The sequence below is a fragment of the Micropterus salmoides genome, unplaced genomic scaffold (assembly GCF_014851395.1).
Source record: "Micropterus salmoides isolate LMB-PRFRI ecotype aquatic unplaced genomic scaffold, ASM1485139v1 Ms_hic_scaffold_23, whole genome shotgun sequence".
NCBI classification, from domain to species: Eukaryota; Metazoa; Chordata; class Actinopteri; order Centrarchiformes; family Centrarchidae; genus Micropterus; species Micropterus salmoides.
Window position 1 is genome coordinate 17667051 of NW_024041484.1, and position 18852 is coordinate 17685902.

Consider the following 18852-nt stretch of genomic DNA (forward strand, 5'->3'; position numbering starts at 1 on the left):
AACGGGCTTCCCCCAACCAGAGGTGTTACCCAATCAGCTGCATCCCATTTCAGAATCAGAATCAGTTTTATTGCCAGATATGTGTATACGAGGAATTTGACTCAGGTTTGTACATTGCTCACGATGTGCTTACACAATAATACCATAACACAATAATAAAATAAAATCAGAAACAAACTACAGAATAGACAACACTAATATACACACTATGAATAAAACAATATAGACATATTGAGAAATAGCGCAGTGGTTATAAATGCAGTAAAAATCAGTGCGCTTCGTGACGTACAAAGTTCTGACGTCAATGGTCACGTGGCATGTCATATAAGCGCAACACGCTGTGTGAAAGGAAAATGAGCGTTGACGTCGCATAGCAAATGTTGGACTGTGGTAAGTCTCTCCTACTCATTAAATTATTGTTTTGTATTTTAATAGAAGCATTGTTGTAGAATAACTTGATATTGATGTCTACCATAAATTCCAGCTGGTTGGTTTATCTTTAAACAGAATTCCGAAGGGCTAACGTGACCGAGTTGATGGCTAGCTTAAATGTGCCATTAAATTGGGAAGCTAAGTAACTTAACGTTACTGGTTAATGTCATTGACTGTATGTCAAACTAGAACGTGTTGGCAAGTGGTAACGTTAACATTGTCATCGTGGAAGAGTAATTTAGTTGTAATATTTGGAGTCTTCTATATATCAGTTAAAATCCAGTCCAAATGTGAGGAGTTGGCTAATGGTAAACAAGCTAACTTTAGCTTGATGTACTGTAAGTTAGATGTTCCTGCCGAACAATTCGCGGGCATTCCTACAAGAACGTAGCAAATTAATGTAGATTTACTTTCACAGCCCTTTCAAAAGTGTTTGGCAGTCATGTTAGCTAAGTTAAATTAATCTTGCTTTGTTAATGCTTGTATGTTCCTGAAATGTAAGTTGTTTTGAATAAAAGCGTCTACCAAATGAGTAAATGTAAAATTGACAGTCTTGTCTCAGTAATGTTAAGTTAAAGAAACAGGTGGTGGACTTGACAAACTGTTGTGTTTCTTTTAGAGATTGGTATGAAATAAGCCCCAGGGCTAAATTGAAGACTGTGATGTTGGTATTGATGAAGGTGGTGATGGAACAGTGGATAAGATGCCTACCTTTGATGTGAGACCTGGGTTCAAGTCCACTTTAACACCAATTTGTCCCTGAGCAAGATGCTCCAGAGGTGTGTGACCTCAGACATATATAGCAATTTTTAAGTCGCTTTGGATAAAAGCGTCAGCTAAATGAATGTAATGTAAGCACACCAAGCAAAGTCAGACCTTGGCACTGAAAGGGCGGTGGGGCCAGTAAAGTTAACCAGGTGGAGTGTATTTCACCTATGTAATAAATAATAAATACATTTAGACATTTAACTCGTGCTTTTATCCAAAGTGACTGAGAGTAACTGCATTAGTTTAAATTTCTCAAAACCTGAAAATCAACAAGGTCCGAGCTTATCAATGGTGCTATCGAGACTAGTGGATTCTATAATGTAACGTTCTGTCTCAAGCGTCTAATCTAATAAACAAGCTAAATAGAAAGCTGTCTGTCTGCAGCCTTAAAATTTGGCACATTGTTGTGGACTGGCTGAGACAAACCAGCCGCTTCTCCTTCTACCAGGTAATGTTACCTGCAGGTAGTGAATAACAGCAGAGGGGAGGAGGAAGATGAGGAATGATACAGACTTTTACAGAGTTTTTGTTCTTTCTATACATCCCTCAGTGTTGTAAGCATCAGTGTTGCGGCTCTAGAAACATTTAGCTGTATTTAAAATATTAATTTCTAATCCTAAAATAACTTGCACAACCAGGCAGTTAATATGCACAATATGTTTATTTATTGCAAGTCATGTCCTCTCAATATAACAATGTTATCGCATTTTCTTTTTACCGTGCAGGCCTACCTCATGCCCGTTGGGTCTGCTCTTACCAAGCATGAAGGTGTGACAGGAGGACAGCGTCTGGCTGTTCTAGCTACCTCACCCCCTCTATCTACACTGACACACAGATCCAGATCAGAATGTTTCTATCTCGGTTCAGTTCCCAGATGAGACGCTGCGGAGCATTTAACTGCTCAACATGATTGTAGCTGTCATCGATTCCTCACAGGTAACAGCTGATCAGGACTCACCTCTGCAGAACCTTGAGTCTGTTTCTGCTGGTTCTGATCTGGGTTGTGTTCAGTAAGCGGGTCTCTCTGTGTTGCAGGAGCGGATGTGTCACATGATGATGGGGAGCCTGGTGATGTTCAGGACGGACTCTGTGCTCAGCATCCTCAGTGAGACACTCCGAGAGGACACCTGTCCTCGCGGCTGTCGTCTTTGGATAGGACAGAGGTGAGGACGGTCTCTAGGTACCTGTTGAACAGCGGTTGTGTCAATGTCCTCAGTCTTCACAGTTCCGTCAGTAACTGGCTCAGCTCACCTTAGAACAGATCCTGGAGCTCATGGACGACCTGAAGCTGAACATGATGCTTTGTGCAGAATACACAACTTTCAGCGTCGCCGTAAGGCTCCGGCCTCCTCGCCTCGCTTTCGCCCAACAACGAGGAGGAGAGCGCCTCCAGCAGTGCGTCAGTTCGTAGCCCCTCCTGCTCCTGTGTGAGGACAACCTGAATCTGCGTCTTGTTCTTTGATTGGTCTGTTTCAAAACCACAATGGAAATTTGATATTTAATGTCTGCTTTGTGAAACCAGGGAGCAGCTTTGTGTTTTCACCAAGCAGGAACCTCCAGGTTTGAAAAGTGAAGCCTGTGACCCAAATATGGTACCCCATGGATGTTCAGTCTGTGGCCAGGTCACCTTTTTTCTCTCAGCTGGACAGGTAGGCTGGAATAAAATACAGCTGCTCGTTACTTTCTATAAATTGAACTAAAAGACGTTCTGTTAGCTTACAGTCTGAAGGGGAGATGTTTGTTAACCTGCTTCACTTCTCCAGCCGTTGGGATCAGACTCTTGTTGTTTTGGAGAAGCTGAAGCATTTATTACCTGACATACTGACACCGTACTTTTACTGCCAGAATATTTTCCTCCTGAGATTCACTATCACTTTACTCGAACAATCAAACACACTGAAACCTCCAGATTAAAGAAGCTGCTCTGATAACACCGGTCGGGTAGATGTCCTGCAGGGTTTCCACGGGGTCTTAAAGTCTGAAATTCTCTTAAGATTTTGTTCTAGATCTTAAAAATTTTTAAAAAGGTATCTTCTAACATCCATTTAACGCTACCTCTAATGCTCATTGAAATAGCCCTGCAGCGCTAAAGAATGTCTTGTTTTTGTTTTTTTCCCCCTCCCGTGGTGGTGTCGTTCTTTCTGTCTCTAGTCCAAATATAATTTGCTGTATTACGACTACAAAGACAAAAGGGCAGCTTTGGTGTAATTGCTGCAAGTTTCTTTCGGATTGTACCACAGAGATAACTGATTTATTCTTTAGCTATGGGGAAGTGCAACCTTATCGGTTCTTGGATGGAAACATATTTGAAGCCTACTGTCGCTGCTTAATGAATAAGCGCCGCTATTAATATTTCACACGATCATTAATGATTTTCAGTAAACTACAGTAACACTCAACGCATGGCTTTCTCCCTTTCCTCGTTCTTCAAAGGACAAGCGAATGTGAGCAGCAGAAAGTAACGGTGAAAGTTAGCAGAGGATAAGATCAGTATTAAGTTGTCAGCTCTGTACTGTACATCTCGATAGTTAAATTAAAGAGGACGCTGTTGACCACAGAAGCTGTGCTTAGAAACATTAAAGCAAATTAAGGATGCAAACTAACGTTAGTCCTCTTAAGCTAATGAGATTATTCTTTTGGATTTCGATGTACAAATGAAATGCTTATTTGTTTATTTCTACAAATAAAGCAGTAAATTAAGACACAAAAGGCAAACATGAATCTATCTGTGTAATGATTCTGAGGTCATGTGTTTTCCTGCCATTCTTAGGTGGTGAGGTTCAAAACGGCTTGGTGCTGCACAATGAATGTAAAATCATTATGGAGAGCATCAAAACTAACCAAATTAATTTTCCCAGATCTAATGGCTTAGAATTCAACCCCAGTGGACTTATTTAGCAAGTTTAGCTTTTGGGTGTAGCTTACTATTGTCTCCCTGTCTGCCCCCCTGAGTTTATCCATCAGCATCATCATCATTGTCCATCCCGGTATTTCATTGACATCCAAAGGCAATTTTGTAGACATCACTCTACCCTAATATGAATGCATTGATTGACTTTGTAAGTAACTTCTTTTTTTTAAGTCGTGATATAGGTTTTAATTAAATTTCATCCATAATGGTCTTAAAAAGGTCTTTAAATGTAACCTGCAGAAACCTTGAAATTGTTCCATTATCTCGTCTACCTGACTTAACAGTTTGCATAGTGTGGAACTTCTTATTTTAAACTCTTTATTTTCTTAGGATTCCATAAAGCTCCCTTTTGATATTATTTAAGTAAAATGTTGCTGATGGAATAAAATTATGCATAGTCGCTTTTCCACAAAACACAGCAAAGTAGTAAAAGGAAATTTTATTTAGCTCAAGATTCAAGTTATCACTTAACACCAGAAAATGTCATTAAGAATCTGGAAATGGAGAATGTTCAACATTATTGCAAAAATGATCAATTGTTGCTGGTTAATTATCTGATCAAGCAGTCAATTACTTTGTTTATTCAGCTTTATGCAAGATGTGCCTTATTTTGTGCCTGTTAAATGTAGAAATGACAGATGTTTAAGGTTTTGATACTAATAAAGGGAACTCGAATTGTAATAATTTGAGGACTACTGTCTGAAAATGGGCATTTTGTAAATTTCAAGTTGACTAGTAGTAATCTTGTTAGTATTAGTATTTGAGTCTAGCACAATTACATTTATTGAGTAAAGAATTAGTAGAATTTAATTTTAATAAGCACCAGTGAATCAATGTAATTTAGTATACAGAAATTAAATGTTTTTTAAAATCTATTATATTTAAGTTGAGGTTTACTCAAATATTACCACTACTATAAAAGTTTGAGGTAATCGGTTTCCATACATTTTGAGCATTCTGAACTTATTTGAGTTTACAGTGTAGAGTTAAGAGATAATATACAGTATTTGGTAATTACTATAAAATGAAATGGACCATATTATCAGGAAGTGTTTATATTAAGTATTCTTGCAAGTTAAAATTAAATTTCTAGAATTTAATCTCTCAAATAATTGCCACTAAGATTTTTCTTTTCACCCTGCAATGGACTGGCGAACTGTCCAGGGTGTATCCTCCCTTTTCTCCCGATGTCAGCTGGGATTGGCTCCAGTCCCCCCCCCCTGTACGTTGGATACGCGGTTGATGATGGATGGATGGATTTTTCTCTTCTTTTATAGGCTCAATAGAAAAAATACAGATCATTATTCTGTTGCCCAAAATAGGCGGGTCATTTTTAAACCTGGTTACATTAGTATAATTACTTTGCAAATACAAACATTTGGCTTTCTTTGGAGGTTATAACTTTTCTGTGTTTGTGTAAATAATGATGGCTGAATTCCATTTAGCTGCATCAGTTTCAGGGATCTGGTATTGTGCATACGCTGTCATGGCTTACTTGGACACAAACCCATCCTTAATGTTTAACACCTTTTTCTTTTCCTACTAAAGTAAGTCATGTCATGTCTGGTGTCAAAATGATATTTTTGGCCTAACCTTTAACCACTTATAGTTTACTTGTAAGGGCCTTTAAAAAAAACAACGTGTGTGTCAAATTCCTATGTGTACACATACCTGGCAATAAAACTGATTCTGATGTGTATGTGTGATGTATTTATATTTTAGCTTTTTCTTAAAGCGTTATCGTCACAAACTGGCATGGGATGTGCACGGCCCAGGACCGGAGGGCTCTGCAGCGGGTGGTTAAACTGCTCAGAAGATCATTGGTATCCATCTCCTGAGCATGAGTGATCTCTGTGAGGTGCCTGCGCAGAGCCCAAAGGATAAACACAATTTCATCCTCAGCACTGCTTCAGTGATAGTTTGTTTACCATTTTTTTTTATAATTGACTGTATTAATGGATATTGTCTATGTAGAAGGGAGTTACAAAACTCAATTTCACTCTGTAACTTGTTGTATTGTGTCAATAAGCCTACCTATTATTTTTGTTAAGTCTTAATGCTAAAAGGTTATGGTTTACCTTCTGAGGTGCCATTTTAGAGAGTGAACTAAGTTTTTGTCCTCATAATGCCCTTTAATATCTGGGTTAGGCAGTAATACACACATAATACACTTCTGTGAACACACTGAGGTCACATCCGTAAACAAATACGTCCCACGTGAAGCAATGCTGAGCGTACCATTTAACTGAGGGTGAAATAGTGTAGAATATTGCATTACGTGTACATTATTTTTTCCTTAACTAAATTGTGTGCATTTAGTTTTTTATATGTGTATGTGCTTACAATTCTGTTGTTATCGAAACATTTAAATCTTTAATCATAAACCTTGTGTTCGTCCTTGCTTAGCCGTTGAACACCCCTATGTACAAAATGGTTTCGCCTGTTTGCCTTCAGAGCCAGCTGGGGCAACGAAGGACCTTTAAACAGAGAGACGAACTGCACAGGTCGACGACGAATCTTTTATTTCAGAGCTGAGCTATATTTGGTGTCGGTCTCCCTTTACGGAGACTTGTACCGGGTAAGAGTCGCTTTTGTTGAGCACACTTTACTGTATTTGAAATTGTGAATCACACGGCTGGTTCTGTTGGCAACTTTTACGTTTATTTGAGTCTGGCATTGTTGTGAAGCGGAAACTTGGGCACAGTCGTCGAACTAGCATGTCGATGCGGATGTCGAAATATAGCTAGCAGCCATGAAGATTTAACCGATCTATACCCAGCTGTTATTGCCAGAGCGTTTGTTCAACTAACAAAGACTGTTGTGTAAACGCTGTCATGATGTAAACAACAGTGACGAGTTTGACAGCTATGTACAACAAACGTCTTTAGCAGAGAGCTTAATACATTAGTCTTACTGTGGACAGACTTGAAATGTACTGTTTTAAATGTGCACGGAGTTCTTGTTTTGGTCTGCTGTTCACATCACGTGTACCCATTTCTTCTGCGTGTGGAATTTTTTTTTTTTTCTCCCATGTGCAAAGCTCTGTAACCAAACATTTTCCATGTATTGGTGAGAGACAGTGAGCTGCAGCCAATAAGAAGAGTCCCCGTGTGGTTGGCCCAGCCTTCCTGATCTAATGTTTTGTTTACATTACACTGCAGTCAAATCTAGAAACCCCTGAAGGCTGTCTTTGTTTCTGCAGGAGTTACTGTAACAATATGTAGTCAGAACACCTGTACATATGGAAACTGCATTGCCTATTTTTCTGCATTCGATAAGTTATAATATTAATGCAGATATATTGTTACCAGCACATTGCACTCAATGCCCTATCTTACAGTCTACAGTAACAGTATATTTCATATCCATCAATACCATTCATAATGTGTGTGGGTTTTTGTTTTTTTTTTTAAACCTCACTCTGAACATGTCCATACATGCTTCAAATGCTTGGGGATCTTTTGCTTTTGGCAGTAAAAGTCTGTCAACATTTTATTTTATCAAACATTCATACTACTTAAAGAGGATTTCTCTCCCAGTGAAGCAGCAGATGACAGAGTAGACCTAATCCGTAATCAGTTTTCTGGATTGCACTGCTCCCATCACTCAAGATAATCTCTGAAAATTGGCCTGCTGCGTTGCAGTGACCTAGCTGTCAAGTCTAGCAGATGATGCAGTGAATGAGCTGCAGACACAGACGGGGTACATGGAAGTTGCACGCGCCCCACACCCATCCTCTTCCCTTGAGCTATCTTTAAAACCAAAAGAGCAGCGAGGGAGTGTGCGTTCACTTTTGGCAGCAGATAACTGAGAACAGGAACACTCAAGGGTCACCCTGCCAGCGTTGATGTTTTTAGATAATATTAGAAAGGCAGAGGCCTACTTAAGAGGAGTTAAAGTAACTAACTAATTACTTAATTATTTAGCAAAGTGGTGGTTTTGGTGATGCGTTGTAATTAGAACATGAACAAAACATCCATGGTACTGAGTCCGAATTTCTGAATAGAGTTCATGTTGGGTCGAGCACAGGGTCCAAAATTAGCACCAGCCACCAATAAAACAAAATATGCAATTGGCTAGTAGATTCACATCACCAGCCAAAAATAATCCATAGTAAGTGGCTTGCATACTTTAAGCATTCACTAGCCATTGGCTGGCGGACAAAGTCAATTTTGCACCCTGGTGGAGCACCTTTTAATATCCTCTTTATCTGAAGTTTTTAAATGTAGCTGTTTTATATCTTCATTATTCATTTATTCTTGCGGTTTTATCTTGTCTTCACATTTGTAGTCTTTTGCATTTGATCCTGGTGTATTTTTTGGAAAGTATATTGGGACCATGTTTCATGGTGTCTTTGCCCAGTAAATAAGATTTGATTTTGAATTTCTGAATTCACTCAGTTTGGCTTTAGCTCATATTTTTCTTATCTTGCTAATGGTACCTTTCTTTCTTATGCCATGTATTTTTATTTGTGTGGAGGAAGGACAACCGGGGGATCAGGTCTAACAGGATTGTTGACAGTTAAGAAGCTGCTTTGTTGTCCCATGTTGCCCTGGAGACACAGTGGATCTCAGACAGACCTGGACACAGTACCCCCTTCTTAATCCTCAAGGAATACAAGCTTTTGTTTAAACCTCGTTGTGGAAATGGGTTCTCATTGTGTCCTGACTTTTGGATAGCATTGTCAAACCGTGTGGCAGTGAATAACACTGAAAGTATTTTCCCAGTGAATAACTTCATGCACTCATTAGAATTGAGTGTAAAAAAATAAAAACTAGTATAGTTTGTATTTGATGGTAATACTCAATACTTTTCAACAAGGCAACTGTCTGTTTCCTTGGAGACAGGCTCGCCAACTGTTTAGTGCGGCCGGTGTTTTTGTTACTTTGTTAGCTCGCCTTGGCAACAGCAGCTATTGCTAAAGTGAAAAATGAATGCTTGCTGACAGTCAAACACTCCTTCTCCCTCTAATACAAGCTAGGTCAAACTAAGGTAAAGCTTACTTAGTTTTCTCCTCACCAAGTTTTTTATTTATTTTTTTATACAAGCTGATAGATTTGTTGTCAGCAAATTCCATGAAAAGACCAAAAACCAACAATGCGTTAGCCTTTAACTTTTTGTTGCTCTTAGCCCCAAACTCATTTTTCCCTACTGAAGTTTTTAAAAAAGCTGAGGAATGTAGTTATAGCAGATGTTACTCCATCAGGAGTAAATTGCAAATTTTTCTTAAAAAATCTTAATCCGAGAATGATACACATTCATTTCAGCACTGGGATGGTTTATGTGTGATCGACTTGAAATGAAATGCATGTGTCTGTGGTTATAAATTGTCATACAGTGCAACTGTGTGGCACATCAATTTGTTTTTAATAGTTTTTGCACAATAATGTGGGTCTATGGCACTGAAAAGTGATATCAGGCTAAAATATAGTATATCACTAGATGTCAGATCTTTTGTTGCTTCCAGTCCGTGTTAGGAATTAAGAACTAGAACTTTCTCGACAATGGCTTCCAAACAAAGGCGGAATGAAAGTCTTTCCAGTTAAATTGCAAACCTCCTCCATCCAAATTTCTGTGAAAGTAGTAACAAACCCATTCACTTGTGACTTGCTGAACAGGTTGAGTTAAACAAAGAATTTAGAAATCCAGTGGCTTTCTGCTAAAGTAACCAAATTCTCTTGTGCAGCTGTAACCCAAGATGCCTTTTAATGATGAGCGACCGGCCTCCATGTCCAGCGGCGAGGACCAAGGCAGTGACGTGGAGTCGTCGTCGGAGCGCTGTGACAGCAGCGACCTGGAGTATTCCCGTGAAAGCTTCACGAGTGACTGCTCTAGCAAACATTGCACGCCCTCCTGTGAGTTTGCTCAGCGGACAATCTCTTACATTTCCATGATTGTTTTCCTTTGTTGAGATAGGCCTACTAGTTGGTTTGGCTTGGCTTGTGCGCTGTCTCAGATGTGAACATTTATATTTATAATGCTATTTTGTTTGTACTTTTAGTTAGGTATCAGAGACTGTAGTTTTATCTGTAATCACATTCCAAGACTAACTGCCCTGACTACTGGTATTGCACAACTTTAACAGTGGATTTTATGCTCACTTTTTAAATTACAAAGCTTATTCAATGTATGTTTCCCACAGCAAGCCCACCAAAAACCTTAACCCTGGATGAAGTCATGGAGTCTGCCAGAGACCTGTCCAATCTCAGCTTTGCCCATGAAATCATTGTGAACCGCAACTTCCATCTTGAGACTGACAGCCTACCTCAGGACAGGTATACCATGAAAAAGTTCTCGGTGTCTCTGTTCAGAGATTTTTTCCTGAAACGTGAAGTACGTTAGTGATCAAACCGCTGCTTATTGTATCTATGCTTTGTATAATATATATTTTCACAATATTTTACAAAAGTATGTGTACACCTCCATGGAAAAGAACACAAATGTGAGTCTTACTATGTTGACTGTGGAATAGTAAAAGGGGTCTGGAAATCGACATGGATGTGAGTTTTCAAAGGAACAAAAGAGAGCGGAAATCCAAAGATAGGCTGTTACTTGCCCCCAAACTGCAAGTTAATCAAACAAAAACACTGCTGAATTATTAAAGAAGCAGAGGAGAACCATTTCAAAAACCACGACAGTTCCAAACAAACAGACTAACGAGGAGAAAAATAAACCAACAGGGACATGATGTACATAGATAATTTATAGGGGTTTGTCTAGTAATACTTATGATTTGCATGCAACCTGTTTTATAAAGGTTATGTAGCTACTTCAAAGTAAAGTTCAGTTGAGTTCTTTCCAAGAAGATGAGGTAAAACTACTTTCTCCTTAAAATAAATTATGTTAACAGTTTAGTCTCCATATCTAATTTGTGTGTAGATAAGTAATTTATAAATTGTATAGAGGCACAACTGTTTAAATATTTCTCTTTGGATCTGGATTGCTTTTTACAGTGAAGAGACAGATGAGAACTAATGCGTATCATACCTCATCTGTTCTATTGTAGATCTATCTGTCTGTCTCTGTTTACTAGCTGAACTTAACAGTTCACCAGAGTTTACTCTCTTTACTCTTCAACTAGTTAGTTGAAGAGTAAAGAGAAGGACAGTAAAGTTCACTTTAGTTATTTATTGCTGTGTTGCTGGCGGCAATTCAAAATGATTGCTCAACAATAGGATTGATTTTGATTGATTTTTTTTTTTTTAATTCTTAAGAAAATGCATCTCAGTTATTTTGTACTTTGTGCTCCATCCCTGCCAAGTTTGGTGAGGTTGGAGAACAAAGCCACAAGTCAAAGCCCTTTTCATAAATGGCTATTTTTTCCTGACATATGATATATCCAGCTAAACTAAATCCTCTGCTTTTTTTGTTTGTTTTGGTTTTAGTTTATGGAAAGTAGTTAGAGATAATGTCCACAAGGCCTTCTGGGACATCCTGGAGTCTGAGCTGAACGATGACCCGCCTGAGTATGGTCATGCCATCAGATTATTGGAAGAGATCAGAGAGGTCAGCACACACAATCTGATACTTACAGCTTCACTAGATCTGTATAAATGACTTTATTGGCATTTTTCCTCACGTTGCAGAACTTTTTTCATTATCCTAACGACTCCTCTTAAATTCCTTTCGTAACGCATCTGCTTCTCTTTATCTCCTTCTATCTTCTTGCGTGACTGGTATATGTAGAAGGACATTAACAAATTAAGCAACATCACAGATTAATTATACGTTATAAATAATGCTTTAATAAAATTACAATCCTTTTCCTCTTTGCACAGATCTTACTGTCATTCCTTAATCCGGGTGCCAATCGGATGAGGACCCAGATCATGGAGGTGCTGGACATGGACCTGATTCGTCAGCAGGCTGACAACGACGCTGTAGACATCCAGGGGCTTGCCTCTTACATTATCACCACAATGGGCAAGATGTGTGCACCAGTTAGGGATGAGGAAATCAAGAAGCTCCGGGAAAGCGCAGACAACATGGTGACACTCTTCAGGTAAGGACACACCTGGGACCCTAAAGCATTTAGAAACCTCATGGACAACCCCTCTCATCCTCTCTGTGCTGAGCTGAGGCAGCTTAGGAGCACTTTCAGCCACAGACTTATCCAGCGGTGCCCTCAAAGTGCTTAGGTGGCTCATTTGTGCCATCTGCCATCAGACTGCACAGCGCTGCAGCACCCAACATCTCCCGTCTCTGCTGACAGATTCTATTTTGATTGTATATAGAGTGTGTATATTTACATACTGATTTTGTATCAATATTACATACTAATTCCACTTTTGTTGTATTTTGTTTTTTTACTTTCCCCTGTGCTGCTGTGCCAATTTGAATTTCCTCTAAGGGGGATCAATAAAAAGACATCTAATCTGATCTCACAATATCAATGCTGAGATCAAACACATTGCATTGTCTCTCTGTGATAATACATGAGCTGTGAGTTTCCTTATCTAGTTATTTAATAAGAAGCAAGTCAAGCTCTTCTTTTTAATTTTTTTTTTTACACACCAGGGAGATCTTCCGTGTGCTGGACCTGATGAAGGCAGACATGGTCAACTTTACCATTGATAACCTGAGGCCTGTGCTGCAGAGGCAGAGTGTGGAATATGAGAGGGCAAAGTTTCAGAGCGTCCTGGACAAAACACACAGTGAATAAGAACACAGTTTTCTCCGTAGCTTTTTATTCTGTATGTTGTAATGTCATGTTAAGACCAAACTCCTCAGTCGGTATAACTGTGATAAACTTCATCAGGTGCTTTGGACCATACCACTTCATGGATAAAGTCAGCACTGGAGGCGCTGCTGTTGGCCGCGATCCCCACAGAACAGACTGAAGGTCAGGGGAAAGGACAGCGAGCGGTGCCTGGCCCCTTTCAGGTCCTCAACGCTGCCTTCCTCAGCATCCTTATATGGGACTATGATAAGAGCCCACTGCCTGAGGTGAGTGTGTTTTGAATTTGTGTACGTAACTTGGAGAGAGACATTGTATTACTTTTGTTTATCCGGAGTTATTTGTATTTCATGTATAAAGTATCATGTTTCCTAATAATCTAATATTTCATGAGTGTGAATTAATTTATCAGATTTTTTTTTCTTTCATCTGAGTTTCTCATTTGCTTTTTTGACAAAAGCTGGATTAGATGATCTACAGTTAGTGATTTTACAAGGCGTTACGTGCTGCCACTATTTCTTTTTGGAAGCAGTGATTTTCCAGAGTCTTGTTGTTAACACGAGTTTGTGAGGCAACTGAATAGTTTTGCCTAAAAAGGGAATGCAGGAAAGCAGAGCGCAGATGGAAAAAATCCAGTCTCCAAGTCCATTACCTCAGTCTGAAGGATTTATTAATTAACTACAATAACATGGTTAAGGATGCGAGAACACACTATTTTTCTGAACTCATTACTACACAAACACAATCCCAGGTTTCTGTTTAAGACTGTGGATCAGCTGGTAAACCCAACCGCTCCTTCTGCCTCAGCTGGAAGTAATGATGACTGTGAATTGTTTTTATCTTATTCTACCAATAAGGTGGTGTCAATCAGAGCCTCTATTACCCCCGTGGCCTCTTACTCAGAGGTTCGTCACCAGCAACAAGAGAGTTTTAACCAGTTTTATCCCATCGACTTGTCTGAGCTTTTAAAAACAGTATCACAAATGAGTGTCCTCCAGCCCACTTGATGTAATACCTACAAAATTTTTACTGAAAGTAATAGATTCTGTTGGGTTAGGGTTAGCACTGAGACTGCCCTGCTTAAAGTCACCAATGACCTTTTAATGTCTGCTGATGAAGGCCTGTGCTCAGTCCTTGTACTCCTGGACCTTAGCGCTGCTTTTGACACCATTGATCACAACATCATGTTAGACAGACTGAGGCACTGGGTGGGGATCTCTGGTACTGCCCTAGAATGGTTTTCATCCTACCTGTCAAATAGGAAGTTTTGCGTGTCTGTAAACAACTATGTCTCCTCATTCTGTCCAGTTAAATATGGTGTGCCTCAGGGGTCGGTCTTAGGACCCATTTTGTTTTCCTTGTATCTGCTTCCCCTTGGACATATTATCCATAAACATGGCATTTCTTTTCATATTTATGCTGATGACACACAAATATACTTGCCCGTCAGATCCACAGACCCTGGAATGCTGAGTTCACTTAACAACTGCCTTTGTGAAGTTAAAAAATGGATGTCAAATAATTTCCTCCAGCTGAACTTAGACAAAACAGAAATCCTGGTCATCAGGTCCCAGCAGATGGCAGATACTGCCATCTGCTGGTTCCCTAGTAAATCACATTAAGCCTGTGGCAAAGAACCTTGGTGTTTGGTTTGATAGTAATTTAAATTTCGAGCAGCACACCACAAAGCTTGTTCAATCATGTTTTTATCAACTTAGAAATTTAGCAAAAATTCGATCTATGTTAACTTTTAAGGACACCGAGACCATTTTACACGCCTTCATCTCATCACGCCTGGATTATTGCAACAGTCTTTTCACCTGTTTAACCCAAAAATCTACTGATCAACTCCAGACTGACCAGAACTCAGCTGCCAGGCTTTTAACCAGAACAAAGAAATATGACCACATTACTCCTATTTTAGCTTCATTACACTGGCTCCCAGTATGTTTTAGAATTGACTTTAAAATTCTATTGATCACTTTTAAAGCTCTTCATGGCCTCTCGCCTTGTTATATTTCTGACCTTTTAGTCCCATACGCACCAGCACGTACCTTGAGGTCCTCGGACAGAGGTCTGTTGTCTGTTCCAGAGTCTCGACTGAAAACTAAAGGGGACAGAGCGTTTGCTGTCAGGGCCCCGAGGCTCTGGAACAGCCTGCCCGAGGAAATCCGGTCGGCTGAGTCAGTGAACTCTTAAGTCCCTTCTTTAAACATACTTTTATAGGAGAGCCTTTCCCGATCTTATTTGACTTTATTTTATCCCTTTTATTTTATTGTATTTTACTAATTTTATATTAATTTTTCATGCTCTTATCTTGTTTTTTTGTATTATTCTTTACACTTGTTAAAGCACTTTGTAACTTGTTTTTGTGCTCTACAAATTATTATTATTATTATTATTATTATTATTATTATTATTATAGTGAGCCTTAAAAGTGCTGGTAGGTGGATTTCTCAACTTTTTACTGAACTAAGTTATTTCCACTTGTTTCCAGTCTTAATGCTAATCACTGCTCAGCTGTAACCCCATACTTGCATACAGACATTACAGATGTATCCATCTTCTCATCTAACTCTCAGCAAAAAAGACAAATGAGCGTCCTACCCAAAATGTCATACTATTCTTTTAAGTGTCTTTTGGTTCTCCTTAAGACCTGGGTGACCGATGAGACACGTCTACGAGAGATTCAATGGCAGCTCCGGCAAAGTCAGGCGGTAAACGAGGTGCTGCTCATTGTCTACAGCACCTTTGGAGGACCTATCCAGGGTCTGCCCTCTCTGTCTGACCGTCTGAAGAGGATGACCAGTGTGCTGCTGGATGGGATGCACAGCCCGTCAGTTCACTTTTCTATTCTTTTTTTATTTTTGTCTTTTAACCCATGTTAAATCTACAATCTGTATTCAAACATATGCATGTGTCAGTTATTAACCACTTTGCCTGAAATAGGAGCTCAAACCAGAACTCTCCTCCTCCTTCTATCTGTAGGCACTTTAACCTAGAAGAGGCACTAGAGGGTGTCAGTGCTCAGATCTGCTGTGAGCTTAACAAGTCTTTAACAGAGAGGAACTATCCTGCACTGACCCCAGCGCTGCAGGCCACCCTTAGAGGCCAGATCTGCAACATCACTCAGAAGGACAATCCCATCCGCACTCTTGTTGGTAAGACGGATAGGCAGGAGTGACTGTGTGCTCATTTCAGCATTATGCTGGACCGTAAAGCTGCTGTTCATATAATTTAATTGGAAGAGGAATGTGCATTGGTGTGAGGGAATCGTTAGCACCAAGAGTAGAGTACCCCAATTCTTTTTTTTTTTTTTTCTTTAAACATAGAGGTGTGGTTTGGTTTTTTTGGTCTAACCTGTTATTTCTCTTTCTTCTCTTAATTTCTGTGCAGAGGATCGTGTGCAGCAGTACTTCCAGGCGCTCATCTGTGATCCCAAACCCCAGGCTAAACTTGAACAGGTACCAGCCGGCCTGACTGCCATCAAACCTGAACTTGCATTGATGGGAGCAAAGTTCATCTCCCTGGTCAACTACAACAAGACTATCTATGGACCATTCTACGCAGATATCATCAGGAAGCTGATGTTCAGCAGCAACCCACCAGCAGCAAACCCTCCTCAGGACACCACTCAGGATTCTGTCACCTCCAATTAAAACCAAACTTTGGCTGATGCAGTCTAAGGAGTTTATTTTACTACTAGACATAAAGATAAGCAGGTACTACAATAGCTAGCAGTACAACTGCTTCTCTCTGCCAGTGCACTCCAATAGTTGGAGTTATATCCAGCATATTATAAATGTAGTTTTTATCGCTACATTTAGCAGGCACTGCGGTGTAGGCTCCACACAGTCGACATTTAATGTGACGTGTGTGTTTTGTTTTTTTAATATGATAAATGCTCTAAAATATCCCCTCCTGTGAACATATACAGCTTCAAACCAGTATTACAATGATCCATTTCTGGACCTAATAGTGATTCTTACAATGTAAATGCAGTCAAACTCCTGTTATTGTGGAGGGAGTCCACAGGGGAACAAGGGCACAGCCTTAGTGTGTCTTAAAGCACACAGTAAGCTTTATGAAGCAAAGAGAAAGAGCCCTATATATTTAGAAAACTAGTAGAGTTGCAAATCAGATTATTTACATACAAGTTATTTATCACTGTCAAAGTCTGAGGTAATTATATAGTATAATTACAGTTAACTATGAATAAATGTTTAGCATATTAATGCCAAAACATGATAGCCCTTTTCCTGTTGAAGTAGTCCTTTTGATTGTTCTTTTAACTGTTATATCAGCCTGAGAACTAAACTTTGTGTATTCTGTTTAATCCACTGATGTTACTATAGAACAAAAAAACAAGTATAAATATAATGATTGGGATTTTGATTTCACAAAGACAGAAATGTTGTCTGCATGAGTAGCTTTGTGTTGAGGTCATGTAATTTTAGCGTTCACTTTAGTATTTTGTTGAGTATTTGTCACATTCAGTTCAATTTAGTGGGGGGTTTTTGGCATGGGAAACAGACATTTCATTGCCAAAGCAATTGTGAAATAAAAACATGTACATAAACAGAAGAATTGTGAAAGAAAAAATTAAAACTTGTGTGTTCCATACTTCTACCTACTTGCTGCCAGTGGAATAGTTTTATTGATGTACTTGCTATGTTTGATAAATTTTGAGGTAGTGTAGTTGTTACAGTATTGCTGTGTTGGGAGTTAGGGGAAATGAAAGGTGCTGAACTCAAAGTGATTGTGTCCAAAATGTCCATGGGACTCGGTGATGCACAAAGAAAAGCAGTTACGTACTTTTACAGAAGTTTACATGAAAATGTGGGAAGTTGTTGTTCTTAGCTTCTGTACCACAATTAATATAATAAAACTTCAAAAAGAAAAGTGTCTTAATTTATTCAAGGAGAGATTTGAAGTGATTTGGCAACATATGTGGGCAAATCTTTCAGTGAATTTTCTACCAGACTACCTCAGTGTCCCACAGCCAATGTAGCTATCTGATGTAGGATTTCAAAATGACAGCCCTATAAATTGTCTTATATTTCACTTCAGAGAGATAGTGATGACTAGAGCAGTGTCATGTTGATTTTCAAAATGTATACACACAATATATAGGCCTATAGCTTACACTATGTTCAAAAATCACATTGAGATGATCTTGTTTTCAGGAAGGATAAGCAAATTTTTAGCTAATCCAAGTTTACCTTTGATCTTTAGAAAACCATTTTGAAGTCATGGTAGCATAGTTTAAAGCTGTTGTGCTGTTAAAGAAGCAATAAAACTGGCCTTTAGACTAGTTGAGTGTCTGGAGCATCAGCCATTGTGCATTCCATTACAGGCTCATAATGGCCAAAAACTACGCATAGGCCTAAGTCTATTCTTGTTCTGAGAAGTGAAGACTATTCCATGTGAGAAATTGCCAAGAAATTGAAGATCAATACTTGTAATAGTCACCAATACTACCTTGATGTAGGCATACAGATGATGTGATGGTAAACATGACTTGTGTTATAAAACTGTATGTTATTTCCTACAGTCTATGGTTATATCAGAGGCCGGTGGCTTCAACACTGATTGTAATAGGGACTAGGCTATCCTTTAAATTAAGCAGGCAGCTGGCTGTATCTCAGCAGGTAGCCTAGGCCTATCAGATCGGCCTGTTACTTATATTTTGCATATTGTACTTTGCTCTTGCTATTTTTATGTAAGGTGAATTGTAACATATGCTGTGCAATGAAAAAGCCATATCGTAGACCAGCCAATCTTAATCATTTATTTATTTCATTATTTCATTTCATCTTTCATTTCTGCCACAGTCTACCTATTGAATAGGTAGTACATAATGTTCACCAGCAATTTAATTTTGAAATCTGTTGTGACACGATTTGCGGCATTGTTGACATAGCCTGCTAATATTAATGCCACCCACATTAAGTAACATGAATATTTCCCAGTGTCTCATTCATACAGAGAAGGAAATAAAAGCAGATTAATCATTGTCCACTTTCCTGTGGTAGGCTTAGGTCCGCGATGACTGATTGCCAAA

The 18852-nt window shown here is 39.1% G+C and overlaps 1 protein-coding gene across 1 annotated transcript; it reads left to right on the forward strand.

Moving 5' to 3' along the window:
- The first annotated feature begins 6541 nt into the window (after nucleotides 1–6541).
- On the forward strand, nucleotides 6542–17690 carry tcp11l2 (t-complex 11, testis-specific-like 2). The gene is made up of 10 exons (XM_038738637.1): nucleotides 6542–6689; nucleotides 9798–9966; nucleotides 10254–10386; nucleotides 11497–11617; nucleotides 11890–12113; nucleotides 12629–12765; nucleotides 12870–13057; nucleotides 15443–15624; nucleotides 15777–15949; nucleotides 16185–17690. The coding sequence occupies exons 2-10, from the start codon at nucleotides 9810–9812 to the stop codon at nucleotides 16445–16447; spliced, it is 1578 nt and encodes a 525-aa protein (XP_038594565.1). The 5' UTR covers nucleotides 6542–6689; nucleotides 9798–9809; the 3' UTR covers nucleotides 16448–17690.
- The last annotated feature ends 1162 nt before the right edge of the window (nucleotides 17691–18852 follow it).

Coding starts and splice junctions, on each gene's coding strand:
- tcp11l2 (XM_038738637.1), top strand. CDS start 9,810: ATGCCTTTTAATGATGAGCGACCGGCCTCCATGTCCAGCGGCGAGGAC. Junction 12,114..12,628: donor AACATGGTGACACTCTTCAG/GTAAGGACACAC, acceptor TTTACACACCAG/GGAGATCTTCCGTGTGCTGG. Junction 15,950..16,184: donor TCCCATCCGCACTCTTGTTG/GTAAGACGGATA, acceptor ATTTCTGTGCAG/AGGATCGTGTGCAGCAGTAC.